Here is a 21,642-nt window from a genome sequence, read left to right on the forward strand (position 1 = left end):
TGTGTGAATGATGCTGAAGGGGGTTATGAATGTGTCTGGTCCCTGCGGAGGTAAGAGCAGATGAACCTTGAACAAACCCATTACCTGATGAATGAAGCCCTAAAACTTCATCAGATGCACGTCAGACTGAATGTGAATCAGTGACCGAAAGGATCCAGCTAAACTCACAATGACTCAGCAGAGTTCAGAGCTAGCTGTTGACTTTTATATGTACAATATGTTCAAATAATATCTTAAACAAATGAAGAAAAAGAAGTAGAACTTTTTTTTCATCTTGTGAAATTATTTTTTATTGGACAAAAGCAAAGAAAAAAGAGGCATTACAGTTTTACTTTGTTCCATTATTGGTACATTGAGAAGTGATATTGGGCCCATAAACACAGCAAAAATTCACACATCAGACACACTAAAAACATTCAAGGGCACACGCACACAAGGGCATTTGTCATCTTTTGAAAGTGGTTTGAATAAGCTGCGATTTATTTCTAATGTGTGGTGGCTAGGGATGGGTACCGAAATAGGTACTTTTATAGGTACCGACCGAATTCTGTCAAAAGTACCGGGTACCGATTCACGTAAAACCAAAAGGTACCATATTTAGGTACCTAAATGCATCCTTGTGACTGTGGGGGAGTGGAAGAGTAGGAGATTTTCCATGCTGGACATAATCACAGCATTGCAAGGTTAAATATTGAAGAATAAATGTGTCAAATTGACAAAAGGTATATGTTTTATTTTTAAATTTACTACATAAACACAAAAAAGTACTGGAAATTGGTACCATTGAGTACCAGTACCGATTGCCAGGTACTGGGCATCGGTACTGTATCCGTAAGGTTATATATCAAAGAATAAGTGTGTCAAATAAAAAAAAAAAATACACGCTTTATTTTCAAAGAAAGTGATATTTTTACTACATAAACACAAAAAAGTATCAAAAATCGGTACCGTTCAGTACCGGTACCGATTGCCAGGTTCCGGGCATCGGTACCGTATCGGTTCAAATTTAAAAGGTACCCATCCCTAGGGGTGGTAGACTCTGAGAGTAAAAAACTGTGATGGGAAGGAAACATCCGTTAAAGAAAATAATTGAAATAAAAAAACAATATTAGGGCATCAGAATCTTAAATTTCCCTCCTTTCATTTCCCAGATTAAAACCTAACCTCGATCTTCTTTGGTCTGCCTGATTTATCCAGGAGACTTAAAACAAAATTGATAAGGGGTCACAGGTCAGCAATGGCTTTTTTAAAGAGGACATATCATGCTGATCCCTGATTTAATACTTACATATAATATAATAAATTTGAAAACAAGACCTTTCACCCCCTGAATTTTCAAAAAATGAGATATTGTATTTTTTCTGATATCCTAGAACGACATTTGTTGCCTCTGAAAATAGGTCATTGCTGGATGGCCGCGAGATTTCTACCTTCGTGACGACACAAGGATCCTTTCTTTTTATTGGAGTAATCTGATAAAGCAGCTCCTCCTCTGTGATGTCAGTTAGTCACACAACTGCCACTGAGGGATACACCCACCAAGAGCCGAGTATAAACGTATAAACTATACATGTTACAGTACCGGTTTGACTCACCACACTGAAGCGTCCTGAGATGATCTGTGTCCAGGTGGATTTTCTTCCTCCTGAGCTGCAGAACCTTCCGGGTCTGACTCGGGGTCCAATACAAAAGGACGTGGCAAACAGCAAACTCGCTCGGTCTGCTCCATTCAATGTGACAATTTTATAAATACTGCCATGCTGCAAAAACCGCCCCCTGGCTCTACCCCCTCCGCCCCTCTGATAGAACTGACCAATCAGAGCACAAGGGCTGTGACGTTGCGAGGTTACTGGAGGTCATTCTAGAAACTGTGTGTTTCAACGAGATCTTCAGAATGGCCTAAACTGAGGATATTGAGAACGCTATTGTGGGGCAATGAAGGAACTAAATGACTTGTACTGAGGGCAGAAATGCTTTACAGGCATCCTAGTCTGGCATAGTGAAAGGAGAAACAAGCATGATATGTCCCTTTTAAGTAGCTACTAACCCAGAAAAACAATATCTGAACCACTCTGTGTCAGTAAATTAGAAACAAAACATGAAAACACACGACCAAACACACATGCCACAAGTTTATCTTTGTTACTGCACCTGGTATGGCTCACCCGTTTGTAATACAGTACGGAAACATTCATCACCAAGGATTGAACTGTGGTTTTAAGTGCTGCACACATCAGTTGTCCCCTCCATCCCTCATCCTATCCCACCATCCCACCAACCTATCCCACCATCCCTCATCCTATCCTACCATTACTTAACCTATCCACCATCCCACCAACCTATCCCACCATCCCATTCCACCATCCCTTACTCTATCCCACCCTCCCTCGTCATATCCCGCCATCCCTCACTTTATCCCCCCATTCCTTGTCATATCCCGCTATCCTTCATCCTATCCTACCATTACTTAACCTATCCACCATCCCACTAACCTATCCCACCATCCCATTCCACCATCCCTTACTCTATCCCGCCATCCCTTGTCAAATCCCGCCATTCTTCACCCTATCCCGCCATTCTTCACCCTATCCCGCCATTCTTCACCCTATCCCACCATTCCTCGTCATATCCTGCCGTCCTTCATCCTATCCCATCATCCCTCGTGATATACTGCCACCCCCTGTCACATTGCCCTATCCCTTGCTGTATCCCACCATGCCCTTGTTCGTAGTCACTCCATGTCTCCTCCACTGTGAGAACCAGCAGCACAGTGAAAACATGTAGAGTGCAAAGAATGCTGGGAAATCATACAGGAAGACAACAACGAAGAATCCAGCGATGAAGATGATGCAGATCAGGAGTCTGGTGATGTGGTAGAGAATGTATAACATGCTCCACCACACTAGACACTTGGGCTCTTTTAAGTCATCTTGAGAGGAACTCTGGAGTCTCTCCCACTTGTCTGTTGATCGAATGTTCTCCTTGCAGACAGATCTTTCTTTGAGCTGAGTAAAGTTTCCCGAGCTTCGGGCTGGTTCAGTCGATGACTGAGCAGCCAGGACAGAATTGAGATCTTGACTCAGATGAACACTTGAAGAGGATTCTGTCTGAAGGTAAGTTTGTTCTTCAGTCGAGAGTGACTGGTTCAATTCTTCTGAGGGGAATTCGTCGCTCTGAGTCGTGCTGGTTTGTTCGAAGCCTTGGCAGGTACTCAAAGTGAGATCATTGGGTGTTTCTATCACAGAAAATACACCTGAATCAAAAGTGTCGCTGAAGTCTTTCTCAAAAAGAGGATGACAAGTTTCTGTAATATCAAGCAAATGTGTCTTGTCGACGCTCAATCCATCAATGCCTCCCTCCTTCCAATCAAACACCTCTTCCCAGATCCTCTTCACCAGACTTTCTCCAAATCTTTCCACAATCATTTTTCCCAATCCAGACTTTATCACTTCAAGAGCTTCTTCTGCTTTAATATCCTCTTTTGACAGTTTTTTACATTCAACACGTGGAGAACTCTCGACACCTGCTGACAACTCTTCTTCTTCTTCCATTTTGTCTGGTGAGTTCTTCCTCTCCCCCTGAGGGTTCTCTGCATTACCCATCAACTGCTCAGCTGCTATTTTCAGCCTCCCAACACTCCCCCTCTCATCTTTGTCTCTGCACCTTATATGTTCCTCTATTATTTCTAATAACTCAGGTTGGCGTTGGAGTTCTGGTGAATCGTCTTTCTTCACTACAGTCTCATTCGCTGTAACTTCTCTTCTTGTTTCATCGCCTCCGTCCTCTCTCCGACCCTTCACATCCTCATGTGAGTGGGTCCATTTCATCTCTGGTGGGAAAGCACTCTGTGTTTCACTCAGGACTTTTATTGAGTCTTCTGGTTTGTCTTTCTGTGCTGAAGGTGTTGTTTCCTGTGGTTCACTAATGATCTCATCACACCTCGAACTTCTTACTTCTTCATTTTGATCTGAGCTGAATGTGTAATCACCAGTTTCAGATTTCAGTCCAACATTTTCCCAGTTGTACCACTTTCCCCCTGTCTTCGTTCCTCTGTTTGAGCTAAAAGTTGTTTCCCCCTCTTTCTCCTCCCTCCCCTCACCTGATATGATTTCGCCTCCTCTCGTTTGGATTTCCTCCACATCGCCCTCACACTTCAGGCTTGGATTGAGTTCATCTGAGTGGGACTGTTCAGGTCTTGTTTCATTTTCATCTCTCTCATTCTGCTGTAATGGATTTTCTCTGTATTGGTTCAGCCTGAATTCCTCATGATGCTTTTCATCTGCATACCTCTGGGAGATTTCACACCCTTCTGTTTTCTGTGGCCTAAATACCTCCTCCTCTGTGGAAACTCTATTTGCCGTGCAGTTATTCATGATTGCTTTCCCCTCTGTCTGTCTGGATGTTGCGAAGACAAACCTCTCCCTGTCCTTTGTCCCTGGAAATGCCAGCGTGTCATCTGTAGCGGTACCTGTAACCTCTCCTTCCCGTGGAGAAGAAAGACTCCTATCCAGCCCTGCGCCCTGTGAGATCCTATCAGCCCTGTTGGCATTCTGAGACTCTGGCGTTTCTGTCAAGCCTGTTGTCATCGACTCCCCTGAGCTTGTTTCGAAGTCAGCTGTGTGTTCTTTGAGGGTCTCATCTCTTCCTGCTCCTCCTGTTATTCCTCCTCTTCCTCGTTCCCACATCACTTGCTTGTGACATTCAGCTGAAGCATCAGCAGATCCTTCGGACATAGGCGTCGCCCCCTTGAGGCTAAATTCCTGTGGCAGATCTGTTACCCAGTTTGTCTGTGACCTTTGGGGCGCCTCTTGTGTCACCGTGTTGTCATCTCTCCGGCTGCTGACACACGCCTCTGCTGGCTGGTGGTCTTCAGTGTTCACAGAGTGTGACAGCGGCTGGCAGGCAGCTGAGGTGTGCCGATTTAAGGTGGTGGGTGGATCCTTCGCTACCTGAATTTCATGCTCTTGACTGCTTGACGCAAATTGGGTTTTGGGCTCTTTATCCTTGGAGGGAGACATTGAGGTTGCTGTCTGCAGCCATTCTGACTCTGGAACGTTAGAGTGGTCCATGCAACTCGCCCCATTAAGAAACGCCTGCCATACATCGCACACAGACAATCCTTTATCAGCTGTATCATCTGCACCGTTATGAAAGGTCTCCCACATATCCACAACAGACGGCGTTTCATCTTTTTGCGCTGACGTTTTGGACGAGCCGATTTCAGCTCCTCCACTCCAGATGTCATCCAGATCAGCAAACCCCCACTGCTGGATTCTGTCATTGTTCCAGTCCAGCGTCAGCAGAGGGATCTGATGGTAGGTAGGAAGTTTCTTCTGGCTGGCAGAGGCACACCACGGCGCGGCCCAGCTCTGAGGGGGATCCTGACCTCCACCTGAGTCATGTGAATAAGCCCTCAGTGCCTGCTGCCTCCTTTGGGCGAGCCGCTCCTGCACGTGTGCCAAGCGTGCCATTCTGTGTCTGCTTTTTATGCTTTGCACCTGTCAAAAAGGCCAAAGGGTCAGAAGGTCAAGTTAAGTGTCATGCTGGACTACTTGCACTACACCCAGAGGCTTCCAGCGCCGTGGTTTTGAACTCTTTCAGGCCGTAAATCACTCTAAATCCTGGCTTGATGACAAAAAGTGAATGCAATGGCCTGTTCACTGAGTTTTCTTTGATGATGCAACATGTTGCAACCCTGCTGCAACCTCAACACACCAGCCTATTTTTGTTTACATCATCAACTTTGCTCCACGTGCACGAGCAGGCTGCATTCATTTTTAATGGTCTGCACACAGGTGATTTCAGACGGGCTCTCAAGTGTCAGATCAGCTGACTGCATTGCCTTCTGGGACTGCTTGTGATCTGACTGCATCTCTGACTCAGCTATCATGTTTGAGCACACAGAGGACACGTACCTCTGCAGCTTGTTTCACTTTTAAAAGGGTAATAAATGAACCTCACCAAAGGTTTGTGTACTTCATGATTCAGTACAGATCGTATCTCTGCACCGTCTTTTGTCTTCACGTCCGCCTCCTGTGCTCTCTGTGCAGCCTCTCCCTCTGCAGAAGAAACACAAACAGGGTCAAAGTTTGCTTGCAGACTTAAACACACATACACAGATCTACGCATGCACACAAACACACAGTATAAACAATGTGTGTGCACACCTGCAAAAACTGTTGATGTGTAACTGGTCTCCAAGGCCTTTTCCTGTGCACTTCCCCTCCTGTGGTTCAAAACAAAGCAGCAATAACATTACATAAGCTCACAGCTATGGTTTACAGCTATGAATCACTCTCTGTTCCACTTTGTCTCAGCTTTTCATATTCTGTCATATTTTCTTTTCCTGCATGTTTAAAACTTCTTTCAAGAACAGTTTGACACTATATTGCAGATATTAAAACAGAAGGTGTCTACTTTTTGACTATGATGTGAGCTTTAAGGCTGATTATTGAGGTTTTTTGAACTCTTCTTGTACATTCACAGACATCCTCAATACTGACATGCTTCTTCAGTTTCGTGTATGACATTTGTTCGACATTTAAACAGGAGGAAGTTTTTTTGCACATGGAAACATATCACAAGCTGAAAAAGGTAATTTGGGAAGAGGATAAAGTCAGCATATCTGACATCCTCTGGCATTTCAGGACGTCATGGAATCCTGGTCAGACACCTGACCTTAAATGGGCAATAATTCAAGTTCTAGAGAACATCTACTGGAGGAAAGTTATGTAACATCTCATTACACACACGCACACACACACAAAAGGTCCAGTTGGCTAGAAATGTTGGCTCTCCTCCCTGTAGCGTGGAGGGAAATGCACCTTTGTGATGCATTTCTACTGAAGAACTCGAAACACTTAAAATTTGAGTCTGCACATGATAAATAAACATTGAAATCTTTGTTGATGTCCAAAAGACGTGTGATTAACATCCGTGGAGCTGTGTTTAAAAAAAGACTGCATGTTCTCTGACCGATTTGCTCTGAGACAGCTCCGTTTGCATCTGTAGCTGCAGCTCTCCTCTTGCACTTGGGGCCCCAGCTCCTGTACGTGTCCTCTCTGGTGGCAGAACAGCACATAGTTCATACGATGGTTATTAGCCCAAAAAGTCCCCACTGAAGTTTCGAAACGCAGACAGAACTCCACTCGGGTGCCCTTCTTCTCAAAAGGAGGAATAAGGGTGTACTGAAATGTGAATCTGTCTGTTTTTCTGTCGCTGGATCCTGGAACGTACTCTGCCAACAGGTCGAAGCAGCTGGTCCAGCGGTCCAGGGTAATCCGGACATAAACAGACTTACTGTAGCTGAGGTTAACCACCCTGATGATGCCACGGAGCGTGGAGGTTCCTGGAAGTAGCTCAATGCTTTCCAGCTCCACCATCTGTCCCTGCAGCCTCTGGTCCAGCTCCTCGGAGCATGAAGGGACGGTGAAGAGACAGGTCATGTAAAACTCCTCTGACAGAAAGGTCCCCTCGCTCTCAGGAGCTGGGCTGAACCCTGACTCCGTCACTTCAACGTTGTCAAACTCCTTCACTGACACCAGGTCAAGGCCAAACGCATCGGCGAATGACACCTTTCTCTGTATGACCGATGGGGGTTCTGGTTCAGAGTCCTCATCTGTTTCCTCGTCTGAGGCGTCCTCTTCCTGTTCCCTGCGTTTTTCCTCTTCCTGCTTCTCCAGTGTCAGCCTTTTGTCTTCAAAAGGCTGCATGTACAGAGCCTCCATGGTGTGGGATGGACTGAGAGGCAGCTGTCTGCCTGTCCTGCCGTCTGTCTGGCTCGGAGGGTGGCACAGAGCGGAGTGCCCCCAGCCTGGCTGCTCTGTTACTGTGGAGGCAGAGCTCAGAGAGGACGTGACTTGACAGATGGAGTTCGGTTACAGCTGAACATTGTGAGTCTGAGCCATGCCTATTAATAGGACACGTATAACGGGAGCAGGGCAGGCCAGTCATCCCCTCAGTCATCCCCTCAGTCATCCTCACACAACATGGGAGCTATTTACACAGTAAATACCTGAGAATCAAACTTCATCACCCTCTCAGACGCTACAATCAGGAGGATAATTGAAGTTACTGAAGACGATGAAAGAGGGGAAACAGACCCTCACAACATCTGTATTAATTGAACTAAGACTAAAACAAAACTAAAACAAGACTGTATTAAAAAAAAAAATAACAGAAACTGTTTGTGTGTGGATAAAACTGAACAGAAAAAAAACACACTGCAGTAATATCGCTTGAGTTTTTAATTTTTTTTTTTTTTTTTTTTTAAAGCAACAAACACTCTGACTTTCACATCCTGTTAGGTTTGTTTTTATGGCTGACTTCTGCACCTAAATAAATATTTGAAAATGGCTCTAACTTTATCAGTTACGACAACAAAAAAAGTTTTTGTTTTTTTGTTATTTTTTGTTAGTTTTTTTTTTTCTGTTTCTCATTATAAGTCTTTAGAAAATAAAGCCGACACTTTCACTCATGAAATCTTGACTGATACAAAATATATCCAAAATATTTAAATTGAAAGCAAAAAGTCAAAATGAGGGGGAAAAAGCATGTGAAGTAGAAACTGTGTTTGATTTTTTTTTAAACATGACTTTGTGACTTGATTTTTTTTTTTTTTTTTTCCAACACGTTGATGATCCGGCAGAGACAAGTGTATCACACAGGGTGGAAAAGCTTTCCTTTTTTCTGACTGGCCAAACTTTAATTCTAAACCTTGATTGCTTTAAACCAAATCAGAGACTGGCCTAAATAAATATCAACTATTTGGGCTGCTTGTGACTTTCTTTGTATCTCTATAAAACATGTTTAGTTTTGGTTGTACCTGAAAGTGCAATTTAATACATATCCCAGAGAGTTTAAAGAGGGGTATTCTGCTTTTCCACATTTCAAATATGGATGGAAAGTACCAACGCTGAAGGTTCAGACATGCAGATTTTCAAACCTCTACATGTTCATATGTCCTAGATATCTCCAAATCTGTCTGTAAACTGATGACAACACGCTGTTCTTATATTAACACCAGATCTTCACCCGCACAATGATCTGCGAACTCCCGATGTCTCTGACCCTCTGTCTGGACACCAGAGGGCTGTCCAATCAGAGGGAAGCTACTGTCTCTTAAAGAGACAGCAGCTAAAATAAAGTGTTTCTGACAGAGGCTGAAATAAAGTTTTTCTAAAACACCAGGGAGAGAAAAATAGAGATATATTTTCTGTGTTGTTGTAAATATTTTAGACACTACAGGGGCACCAAAAGGACAGAATAAAGTATAAAAAAGCACAATATATTCTCTTTAAAGGTTAAAAAGGGAAGATGAGTAAAAGACACTCAGGTGTAACTTTTAAGTATAACAATAATAAACAAGAATTTTCTATATTCCGTTAGCTGAAATTTTTATTGTGGTACTAGAAATTTTTTTTTTTTTTTTTTTTTTACAGACAAAGAGGATAAATAGTGTGATTCATTTATGAGTGTTTGGACACATTGCTCATGCCAGACCCTGAAAAACTCAGTGCCCCAGTTTAAAAAAAAAAAAAAAAAAAGTCTTTCTCTGCCCCTGATTGTGGTTGGCGGATAATTCAGGCTGTCACAAAAAGTTGTGTGTTTGAAACTTGCAATACTGTGCAACAATACCTCTAACAATGTGATCTCATCCAGTCAGTCGGGACTGAAGTGAACCCAAAACATTACCTCCTTACCTTAAGCAGGACACATAATCTGAGGCTGACCTTTGACCTTTTTATGCACCCTGCAAAATAAAGATCTGGAGTTCACACGACTGTCAAGGTTTAGCATCCACAGATCCTGCAGACACTGAATATTTTATGTCCCTGCTTTAGGTAACACAAATCCTGAATGTGTTTGTGTGTGTGTGTGTGTGTGTGTGTGTGTGTGTGTGTGTGTGTGTGTGTGTGTGTGTGTGTGTGTGTGTGTGTGTGTGTGTGTGCCCTGTGGAATGTAAATGTCAGCATTACAGTATCACTGTACCCAAGAAACAAGTGCATCTTATGTGGCGCTGGTTATTTAATCCTCCACGGGAAGGTGCTTGGGTTGCTGTCCTTAAAATACCTTTTTTTTTTTTTTTTTTTTTTTTTCTGCAGTTTGCGGTCAAAGAAATTAAAGAGAGAGCTGAAGTTGTTCTTTTATTCTGTTATGTTTGTACATTTTTTAAAGATGTCTGACTTTGCTGCTCCCTGTCTTGCTAGGCAACTCTTGAAAATATTTTTCATTCTCAGTAAGTGATTTCCTGGTTACATTAATAATAATAATAATAATAATAATAATAATAATAATAATAATGATAATGATAATGATAATGATAATAATAATAATAATAATAATAGTAGTATATTTTGTTTTCCTTAAACAACAGTTTGGGTCATTGGTTCCTCTTTACATGTCTTGCGTGCACAGATATAATAAACATGATAAAAAGAGTGAATTTGCTTTATTGGAGGGAAAACTGTATCTCTGATTAATCTGAACAGAGCAAAGCAACTTAAATCTGTAAGTGTGCTGTTTAAGATCTGATGTTAATTTCTCATTTAGAAAAAAAAGTGGAACCAAATGTTAGAACAACTTTGACTGCAGACTGCTGATGGTTTGTCTGCTAGTGTCCTGTGTCTATCAGTAGATGGCACTAAATGATCAGATTTAACACATAGGCTCAGCCCCCTTCTCAGCAGACTGAACAGGCAGACACCTTCAATTTTTTTTGTGTGTGGGTGAAATAAAACTGAATTGATGAAGTTGGATTTTCAATAATAATAATTATCATTAGTATTATTATAATTATTTTTATAAAGGGAAATCTACCACCAACACTTTTCTTTTGGTGTTTGTCAGACACTATTACACGTTTCCTTTGAGAGACAGTTTTTAAAGTGACCAGAAGGTGGCAGCATATCACTACATTTCACTGACGCTTGTTTTCTCTTTCCCGCCGTACCATCTCTGTAAATTCTGCTTTTATTGGTTGGATTTCGGGACAGCAAATAACAACAGGAGCTTGAAAAAATAAAAATAAAAATAAAAAAAAAACAGAAAAAAATTAATAAACAGAGCTCTCTTTTTTGGGGGATTTGTGAAAATACTGATGATGTTTAATATCATTGTTTTTTTATTATTTCTTTTAAATAAAATATGAATAAAACACTTTATTTAAAAGAAAGCCAGGCCGCTTTAAGGACATTTACGATGTAATTCTTGCGCAGGATATTTCATACATGCGCAAAAACATTGGGAAAAGTTTTTATATATCTTAATATTTTTAATGACAAAAGAGGTTGGGAGACAGCAGTTAATAAAGCATAAATAAGATATTTTTTATACACACATTTATTAAGACACAGGATGTTTCACATGGTGTTTTTGTCATTCAGAAAAATAAAACCACCGAGCCTCGCACAAATCACGTTTTCATGTTAACACATTTTTATCATGAATACACTCACAAAACATATCTTCCTGAATGTTGACGAGGAGAATAAAACCACTCATAAGAATATCATCTTCTTACCCTCCAATCGCCCTCCTTTTTTCTTCGCTACTCTTCAAAATAACCTGACCATTTATTCTCACTGACTGTGAGCGTCTCAGCGGTTTGGGGGAAAAAAGAGAAGAAAAGAAAAGACGAAGCAGAATAAAGCAAAGTGGATTCAACTCCATCTCAAAGTGTGGCTGACTGCGGATAAAGCAACAAATGAATCAATAGGATAAATTACGATGTGAAGGTATGAGAGAAAATTCCTTTAGTAGAAAAATAAATGTTTTTCTTTTTTTAATCTTCTTTAAATAATCTGCACTTGTGAAAGAGTTCCGCCATTGAATTAAACGTTTTGCGTATTTATCCAGCCTTACATTGACAGCCTGCAGAGTATTTGCAGTAATAGTTAAAGCTACGTCCTCTAACGGAATGCGAACACTCTTTACAAGTTTTAATTCTGAGTATTTTCAGAGGAGCTGATAAATGTGTTTGATATTTTTTTAAGGATGTCCCCAGAAATTAAGCTTTACCGCACAGTTTGAAAGATGCTGAAGTTGTGTTTTATTTTTATTTCCTGGTGATATTTGCTTTAAATGTTTAATGTTTATCTCAATATTTCATCTGTGCATTCCCCTTTTCTTTTGTTTACAAACGAATAATTGCGTATTTCCTGTATGCGTATGTAGCCTGTATTTGCACAAAAGCAGAGCGAATGTGAGAAATATCTGAAAATTGAAAAAGAAAATCAGGTTTAATGTGGTTTATTGGATGGTTATTGGGGAACTATACAAAAAATGAGCAGTTGTTCTTTTTTTTATTTTTATTTCTCTCTGTAGTATATAGTTTCGGATGTTTTTTGCGCCAAAGACACTTCTCGCTGATCTTCCTCAAACAGTCACAAGTTTTTCTCACACAGCACCAAGCGCTCTCATCTTTCGCTCGGGGAACCGTCCCGTTAGTGAAAGGTTACTGGTTCAATCACCGACAATAACAAAGTGTGACTAACGCGAAGCCTTTCTAACACAAGGAGCTGCAAATTCAACTAAGAGCGACTACTATCACGGAAATACAGAAGCGTGAAGCATTTTGAGGAAACGGGAACAAACTTAACAAAAAAAAAAAAAATACTTTTTGTTGAGAAAGCAGGTGGCCCCTGACGTCACACGGGGTCGCAGTACGCCCAAAAATAACAACACACCTCCGCGCACAAGCAAATGCCTCCCCTGGGGGGGTTTCTAGTCCCAAATATACTTGCTTGCTGGGATACAGCTTGATGTGTGTGTTTGAATCGTAACGAAAAAAACAAGCGGCGTCTTCCTCGCATTGCGCGTCATTCAAACAGGACTCGGTGTACTGCTTTTCCCTCTGTTGCATTAGTAATAACAGCGGCGTTGACTGGAGACAGCAGGAGAGTGTGTGTGTGTTTCTCAGACAGCGGTGCCCAGCGGAGGAATATTTGAGCTTTTTTATTTACTCTGCAGCTTGTTGTTCATTTTCTCTACATTATGGTGAACTTGGACAGTCACGTGTGAAGATCTCGACAAGTATAGAGGACGGCGACTTCTCACCTGGTGTGTCCCTTTGACTTTTCCGTGAGGGAAATATACCTGCCGTTTTTTTGTGGTAAGTTTTTCTGCCCAGGCGTTTATTTCTCTCCGCACTCTGACTTTTTACTGCTCTGCCCACCGCGCTTGAATTAGGAAGTGGACCGCTGGCCACAACTTATCTGTCTTATCTCTCGCTTCTTTGCGTTCTGATTCGGAACATTTTATTTACGCGTGGCGCGTGCACTTCCTGTATCTTTTATGTCGCGTGCAGCTGTGAACATATTTCACCTTGCAAAGCTTTTTCTACGTTAGGACTTCCACGCAGCGCTGGACACTCTGCCCGTTTAAACACTGACTTCTGAAAACACGACTTATTGTTTCATGTCTGCTCTTTCTTCTAACCTTTAAATGAACTTTAAAACACGGCGTGCCAAGTTCAGTCCATACACAGTGATTTTATTTGCGAACACCTGGTAATGACACATGAAACGTTATCATTTAACACCACCTGTTCATAAAAGTGATTATTTAAAAACAATATTAAAAGTATCCTGTAGAGTACGCTGGGTTAATTTTTTCATAAACCTTTCACGTCTTATAACGCCAGTTTAAACTCACACAGAGGAGATAGATGCTGGTGTAAAAGTTATTTAGTGTTTTCTGTTACATGTTTGGTTCTTGCTTCATTGTTAAAAAATTATAGAGTGAATTATTTACGTTATATCACATTAAATTCATATTTCTTCTTTCATATTTTAATTGGCAAGGTGCAAATTCCTTAAGTCTCATCTTTGACACATGTAATTTTAGAAAGCATCTACTGTCTGTGCTCTATTTAAAAAAAAAAATACTTTAAGAAATCTCTTAGGATTAAAAAAAAGTTAAATGCATTGAGATTTAAAGTCTGAATTTATCATGATCTGCATGATTAGTAAGAATGATCATCAGCATTTAACACCTTACCGTGCTCACTTGCTCCATTTTTATATTCCATCTTTTTTTTCCCATGTCCAGAAACAAACTGGGCTGCTGCTGGAAAATCAGTTTACTTAAAATCCTAGAATTAAATCTGGTTGAACTGGAGCTCACAGGACTTCTCTCTATCTCTGTCCTCTCTCAATAATTTTGGCCCTAAAAATCAATACAGATATCTTTTTTTGTGGTGGTAAAGAAAGGCTGACAGGGTAACTGGACTCTCCAGGCCTGTCCTCTGATCAGCTTTCACCCCTGGATTAGCTGCATGGACCCTCCTTGTTGGAGCCGCAGGGTGCACAGGTGTTCCCTCCTCAGTTATGCAGGTGTGGGCCAGTTCCCCTCTCACTCAGCAGCTCTCACTCTTCAAAGGCCAAGGCGGCAATAAATGCCCCTCGTGAAATATGTCAGCGACGGAGCACAATCAGCCCCTTTGTTGCACTGCCCCTGTAATCATTTCTTAAGGCATGTTTAAACTCTCCATACTTTTTTGTTTACTAGTGTTTGCTGGTGCTGTGGTCGTTTTATTTGTAGAACAGGATGTGTGCAGGTTTTTTTTTTCCACATTTGTCATTAGCCTCCCTGTAAGTCTGACCGCTGTTGGGAGCAGTGCACTTATTACCCCGGCTCTCCCCTCTCTGCGTCCATTTTTTGATTGCTGCATTTATCATCGGGCGGTCGTGCTCTACATTATGGTAATAGGAAAATGAATGTCCTCCACAGGATTAATGTGTATACCCTGTCATACGTTTCAATCATTTATCAAAATTAAGATTCAGCTTTCAGCTCAATGAACACGGGTTGATGCATGATTTTTATCTCAGATATGGAAATTGTTGCTGCCAGATGAGCTGGGTAGAAAACGCTTTGCACTTTACTTGTAGCTCTGTGAGTCATGTTAAAAAGTTTGTGTGCAAAACTGATCAAATTTGCTCTACACGTTTGATTTGGTGTAGAATGACTCAGTGCAAATTCAGATAAAGTTTAGAAAGTGTTTTTTTTTTTTTTATCTACACAGATCACTCAAATTCCAAGGCAATGAAACACTTGCTCACTTTTGGATTAGCTTTTGAATTGCACCATCACCCATCCCCCAACACCTCTGTAATGAAACAGGCTGCTCGCTCAACCCTTGAGGTGTTGCTGCATTTAAGGGGAAAAGGGGTAAAAAAAAAAAAAAAAATCAAGGAAGTGGTGAACAAGCTTCACTTTTCTGAACAGCATGCAGAGTTATTCCATGTAAGCAGCGCTGTGAGTTTTCATGTGCAGCTTACGAAGCCCTGCAACAAAGCTTAAATGCAATTAAATGGTAAATGTGCAGGTTTTATCCCTTTTAACTTCATAGAAATGTTTCCATGACAACCTCCATGCAAGTTAAAGCAACCAGAAGTGATCAAGTCCTTTTCTTCCCCTCCTGCCCCTCCCTCCTCTCTAAGAATGGAATTTGTGTTGACAGTTTTGGCCTTTAATGGCACTTTTGTGCCGCTCCAAAGTATTTGTTTACCAGGATCATATGCTGCAAGCTGTCAGACTCACACAGATTGACTCCTTAAGATAAAAGAGTGTATTACATGCTTAAGAGGCCTCCCCGTTTTCACTGTAATTATCCACATCACAGTAATGATGTTTTGTGTGCCACAGTTACTAAGAGTCTTGAGACAGCTCAGACTTTTTTAGTTACGCTCTGGGTCACTTCATAAGCCCAACTCGGCGCTTGGTGTGAGGCAGAAACGTTGTGACTCTTTGGCCGGAGAAAAGCAGTGCAGGGTGGGGTCAGGGGATGAGGATTAGAAAGCAGATTGCAGTCAGTAACTTGTTTTATCTGAGTTCATCGCACATGTGGAGTTAGTTTATTTGAGTTTTTTAGGAGTTTTATGTTTTCTTGGCCAAGCATGTGTTTATATTTTTACTTTGACCAAAACAATCAGGGGTCAAAATGTCTCACAAAGATTGTTTTGCAAATATTAAAACTTACGTCAGCCCTTTTTTTTTCCATCAAAGAGCTGTAAAGCCATAAACAAATGACCAAAGTGTGTAGCTTTTGGCTTGTGCCTTGTAACTCTTGCAGTGTGTCATATCCTGAAATGGAAAGAGACATGCATGCTTTGTAAAACAAACTTTGGGTTTGTTTGCACAGGATTTCTTTAAAGCTATGCAAAGTATTGTAATTTATACCTTTCAAAAGGTTTAGAATCCCGACAGCGATCCCTGTGGTCTCCCGTTCAGCTGACACTTTTAACTTCAGCTGACCTGTCAATGTGTTTCTCCTACAAACTGTGTACTCATTTGAATCACAGTACACCAGCAGCAGCCACAGTCCTTGCTTGTGTGTTGTTTTTTTTCCACCCTCAGTTTTTTTCCCTCCCCCTTCCGCGTTGAGTTAACAATTGCATGTTTACTTGCTGGTCAGTGTGGTGTGAAGGCATGACAGCTTTTATTCGAGTCACGCTCAGATGGACAGTGTCCTGGTGTGAAAAAATGTGTTGGTTTTGGGGGTCTTGCCCTGAATTAAAGAGAGAGGGTCACTCGTGGTAAAAGGCAAGGTCACTGTTGCTCTGCCTGCATTCAGCCATCAGCCTGTCACTGCGTAAACAGGCAAACATGATGTGTGGCAGCAGTGGGGCTAACAGTGGAAGCTAACTCACACACTCTGTGAAAGGCTTTGTGTAAAGACTGTCAAGCATACATTAACACAGAGTGGATATGTTATAGGTGTGATAGATTTCCTCATTTCAAGTCTCAAAACAGAACAGTTAACTGGTTTTCTTGGTGATTAATGGAATGATCATTTTGTCAAACAAATGTCAGAAAGTTGTGAAAATGCTTGTCACAATTTCCCAGATATAAAACAATGAATCTTACATTCAGAACTCTGTGAATTTAAATATTTTGACATTTTTACCTGAAAGAATTCTTAGAATTGAGCAATCACAAAAAGTAGATGTGATTAACTCATTACTGAGCCGAATAATTGATTGATCATTTATCTAAAAAAAATAAATAAAAAAAAACAAAAAGATTTACTGTCCCTTTACAAAATCTGTGTCTCAAAACAGAATCAGAATTAATACCATAAGGTTTTAATTTATGCCTGGATGTGATAGTTAACTCTGAGTGAAGTTTCAGGGATTTCCTACAACGATGCATTCGCTAACCAACAACCGTGTCTCCTCTACCTCACATCTCCAAGGACCTTTTCTCCTTACCCAGAGAGACTCAGAGAGAAAAGGGGAAAAATGTTTATTTCAAACATGTTGTGAGAGAGAAAAAAAACATGAGGAGGGGGTTTCGTGACAGTAACAGTTTTTGACAGGCACATTAGGCTGCAGAAAGAGCATCCAGCTCGGGGCTGAGGGCATATGGTGCTGCCTTCTGCCGGCGTAGCTCTAGACCAAGTTACAACACTCGCGTGGGGTCATGGCAGTCTCAGGTTTGTTCCTTCTGTCTCACTCGTCTAAATAAAAACAGGAGGCAAAATGGAAGTGGGGGTTGGTGGGCAGGGTGTCGTACAGTCGCTGTGTTTTTCAGTGAAGGACAAAACAAATGTTGCCAGTGGAGCCCTTTGGGTCAGGATGTAATTTGGTCAGAATGCTTAGAGGAGACATTTGACATTTGCAGAAATGCCTCAATTTAAGTTTGTTTTTTCATAGCAACACTCTTTCTGTCTGTCCCTCCCTCTGCGTTATTTTTGTTTTTTGTCTTTGCATGAAGAAGTAATGGCAAGTTGAGAGCAAGCACGGTGCAGTGATCTTATCCACTTTCACATCTGAACACCCAGCTTGTGCTCCTTGAAGGCAACCCCTAATCCCACTCTAAACAATGACCCGTGTTTTCACCACACTGCCTCCGTTAGGTCTTCTCCTCTCTAATGTGGAGAGGATGGACTGGGATAATGTGCGGGATGACGCAGAGCTCTGGTCTGAAGACAGCGGATCGGTAGGAGGGTAATTACAGGCTACTGTGCGGCTCTTTGGATTTTCCCTGGATCACAACTCCAGGCCTCGGAGCTCAGCCTCCGACGCTGCTCTCTGAGAACGAAATAAAACGGCCACAACATATGGACGCAGCAACAACAATGGTTTATTTTTATGATATCTGATGAGTGGTTTTTAATTTGGATTGTCACTTCTGGCAAGCAGCAGGGCAGATGGTGCAAACTTGAGTGCCCATTAGAGCCTAAATACCTCCAGGCAGCTGTTGGTCATAAACTTTTCTCCTTTTTTTCAGCTCCTGCATGTTTTTTTTCCTCCTCTGCACATTCTCTCTTTAACATCACTCAGGTCAAGAAGAGTCAAACCTGTTACAACACCTGTTTCTGCATATGCAAATCTGTTGTTTTGTCATTTCATTAGGCAAGGCAAAAAGACTAGCGTCCCTTGTGGTTGCAAATGCGACTGGCACCAGGCCCAGTTGGCATACCACCGAGCAGAAAGACGCTGGAGGCAGGGCGAGGGGAGGGAGGTGAAGTTGGGTTCGTGTTGGAAAGTGACTCAGCCGTCCAGTGTCTCTAGATTACAGCTCAATCTGAATGAGTCAAAGTGAGCTGGAATCCAGGACTTCTTTATCTCTCTATAGACTCTCAGCTAGTTAAGGACAAAGGACGTACCCAGTAGCCAAAAAATAGCAAACGCGTGTCTGGCACACGCAACACGCCTCTTTCCACCCCTCCTCTTCCCCCTCCTCCCTCTCCCATCCCCATCCCTTCATCATCTGGTGCTCTCCCGCAGCGCTCGCCTCTTAACCACATGTGCCAGTGCCAGGCCTTGCTCTTGCTCCGGGGCTAATTGTTCACTGGTAAACTGCATGCTTGTTGGTGGGAGGGGGGGTTTCCCCCTTTATGCAGACACACTGCTACAAAGCAGGATGTTGATGGTGATGGTGGTGGCGGTGGTGACGATGGCGGGTGGGTGGGGGAGAGATCATGATCTTTCCATGCAGTTTATTTCCCTCGTATAAGTCTGAAGATTGTCGGTTGTAATCCGGTCTGTGCGCCCAATGCAACAAATACACCATGAAATTAAAGGTTATTGCAGGAGCGTAATGCTGAGGCTCTGTAAGAGATTACCGTTTACAGACCTGGGGAGAAGAGGAAAGGGAGGACAGTCTGCTTTGCTTTGCAGTTTTTGAAATGTGTGAGAATCTCTTTATCTGTCTGAGAGGTGGATCGTCTTTTTTTGTCTGACATTTATTTGGCTTCAAGAGGAGGCCTCTGCATTCAGAGGAACTTTTCAGGTAGTTTCCTGAGGTGGGACTCGTATTTTGACTCTAGTTGTTTCCAGCTGTCCAGTGTGACCAACCTGTGTCTGCTGAAATCCTTTGTAACCAGTTTTAATCCAGTCCTGTTGTTGTCTTTTATAAGTGCCTGACTCCGCTGGAGAGATGGATGGATGGATAGAGGGATGGATGGATGGATGGATGGATGGAAAGACCAAGAACAAGTCCCTCTGCTGAGCTAATCTCATCTGATAACTGAGGCCCTCCTCCTCCCTCTCCTTTCTTTTCTCCCCCCTCCCTCCTCCCTCCTCCGCCATGCCTTGGTGGGTCTGATTTGTAGTTCCTCTCCTCTCTCTCCTCCACGCAGACGGCATTAAAGCCAGGCCCCACAAGCCCCCTCTGATACGGGAGAGTTCATTAGAGATGTGCCTTTGATGGGCAGCCTTTTCATGTGACTACCAGTTTTTCAAATACCTTGATGTAGAAGCTTAAGAAGGCATTGTGCAGTAAGCCCTCCTTTTGATGCGACTTATTTAGATCTGCATAGTAAATCAGGGGGGAGTAAATAACCAGCCAACAGATGGAAGCAAGGAGATAAGGCTGCGGCGAACAATCGCATTTGTATTTTGTTATGATGTTGACAGCAGCTAAAATTCACTAATCTAGAGCCACTGATCTGCATTTCAAAGAAATCTCATTTAGCAGCGGGGAGGATAAAGTTCCTCTCATTGTGTCTATTTTATTGCATTCTTCGCTAATTTATCTGCCCACAGATTTAACGCGCAGGGCTCGCTGGTAGGAGCCGGCGTCCACACGTTGCATAGGGGGTCTTAAATACTGTGAAAGCGGTTACGTCTAGACTGTGAGCTGAGGGTAATTACACGTCTGACCATGAATAGAATGAGTTTGAAGACTCATCTTTCTTCGGGCGGGCCTGAATTGCTCGACTAACACTGATAAGGAGCGTTTGGTCCCCACAGAAATATTGCCAGTGACTTTCCATACTGCCACCCCCTCCACCTCCCAACACGGAGGATGGTATTTACTTTTAAGATAAAGTTATTGTGTACAGTAATCTGACTTGTTAGCATAATGTCCTCTTTCATCGCAGGACCCTCCTTTCTCTGCACTGTGGAGGTATTTGTGGTCCGGGTCTTAAATAGTTTATCTTGACTTAGTGAGCGAGCGCTTTATGTAAATATCAGCCTATAGCATTATTAGGCCTTCATGAATACTTCAGATGCATTTGCCATATTTATAAGTTGATAGAATTTACCAGAGGTTTAATATTTGGCGTAAAGATATGTGCAGTATTTGTAAATCCCTACGAATTGGAGGTCATACAGACTAATAGCATTCCTAATGCTATTCCAGTGAATAAAATATGACATCTGCACAGCCTCGAGGTGTTGTGATAGTAAAGTTTACCCAGCAAGAATGTCCTATTAACTCAACGTCTTCTTTTCTTTCAGTAGTAGCAGTTTAAGACATCACAGCTTCATTTTCAGACTCTGTGCATCTTCAGATAAACAAAGAAGAGTTTCATTTTAGAGTCAGAGCGTATGGATGTGCACATTACACTTTAATCTCAGTTTTCTTCCACTCTTCTTTTTGATCCTGAACTTGTCTGGCTGCCTTGCCTGGTGCCCCCCCTCCGCACTCTGAGTCAACATTGCACCACAATCTGTGCAGCATTTTTCTGCAAACTCACAACAGTGAAAAATTATAGCAGTTGGCATGTTTTGTTTTCAGCTGTGCTCTTTGAGCTGAGGGCTTTTTTTGTACAGTTCAGAGAGCACATTCCTTGGGATTCAGCAGCCGTTAGTTGCCTGTAGGGGTCATTGGAATTCTGGAGAGCAAAAAAAAAAAACAAAAAAAAAAAAAAAAAAGTCAGAGAGGAAGATCTGGGCTGTTTTTGCCCCTCATGGCAGAAATTCACCCCCAGGTTCCTCATCAATGATGGGAATTCGCTCCTCTACCTTTAATGTGATGCATGTGCAGTAAAAACGTCCGGAGCAATCTGCAGCTGCAGTGGTGGCATTGTGCACACTCGCTGTACTTGTTTGAGTAACACCAAAAATCATCAATACTAATGGTTCCTAAATTATACAGACGCCATAGCATGTGTGCTGAGATGCAGACAGCTGAATGCGCCGACATGAGAAATCAATCGTGTCAGGTTAACAGTGTGATTTACTCAGCGTTGAGAGCTCAAGCCTTCCAGGCACTGCACCTTTTAACTTAAGAGTGAGTGAGGTGTGTGTGTATGTGTGTGTGTGAGATGTGGTAGGTGGGGGTTATGGGGGGACTATATCTTGTACTTTACTGTAAGTTGCCTGTTTGTGCATGCACACACACACACACACACACACACACACACACACACACACACACACACACACACACACACACACACACACA

At 42.2% G+C, this 21,642-nt stretch overlaps 2 protein-coding genes across 4 annotated transcripts in view; one reads left to right on the forward strand and one right to left on the reverse strand.

The window, feature by feature from the left end:
• Window positions 1-2,628: 2,628 nt before the first annotated feature.
• ppp1r3aa (protein phosphatase 1, regulatory subunit 3Aa) lies at window positions 2,629-7,727 on the reverse strand. Its single transcript, XM_074698812.1, has 4 exons — window positions 6,976-7,727; window positions 6,168-6,226; window positions 5,962-6,059; window positions 2,629-5,498 (listed from the first exon to the last, which is right to left on the reverse strand). Exons 1-4 carry the CDS (start codon window positions 7,725-7,727, stop codon window positions 2,694-2,696), a joined length of 3,714 nt encoding a protein of 1,237 aa, XP_074554913.1. The 3' UTR covers window positions 2,629-2,693.
• Window positions 7,728-12,767: 5,040 nt separating this feature from the next.
• Window positions 12,768-21,642, forward strand: part of foxp2 (forkhead box P2) — a 106,622-nt gene continuing 97,747 nt past the window's right edge. For 2 of the 3 annotated variants that reach the window (XM_074697883.1, XM_074697884.1), the window contains exon 1: window positions 12,769-13,111. The gene's annotated coding sequence lies outside the window, so the exon portion shown is untranslated. Of the gene's footprint in view, window positions 13,112-21,642 lie in introns of all 3 variants that reach the window. The other variant, XM_074697879.1, reaches the window with a different exon arrangement.

Source organism: Halichoeres trimaculatus, unplaced genomic scaffold, assembly GCF_033239565.1.
Source record: "Halichoeres trimaculatus isolate MK-OKI-2021-1 unplaced genomic scaffold, fHalTri1.1 fHalTri1_scaffold_21, whole genome shotgun sequence".
Classification (NCBI taxonomy): domain Eukaryota; kingdom Metazoa; phylum Chordata; class Actinopteri; order Labriformes; family Labridae; genus Halichoeres; species Halichoeres trimaculatus.

Bases quoted from the DNA above. Each gene is read 5' to 3' on its own strand.
- ppp1r3aa (XM_074698812.1), bottom strand. From the start codon at position 7,727: ATGGAGGCTCTGTACATGCAGCCTTTTGAAGACAAAAGGCTGACACTG. The intron at 6,227-6,975 runs GTCAGAGAACAT...TTTGAACCACAG, and splicing joins AGCTGTCTCAGAGCAAATCG to GAGGGGAAGTGCACAGGAAA. The intron at 5,499-5,961 runs GTGAGGTTCATT...CCTTTTTGACAG, and splicing joins ATGAAGTACACAAACCTTTG to GTGCAAAGCATAAAAAGCAG.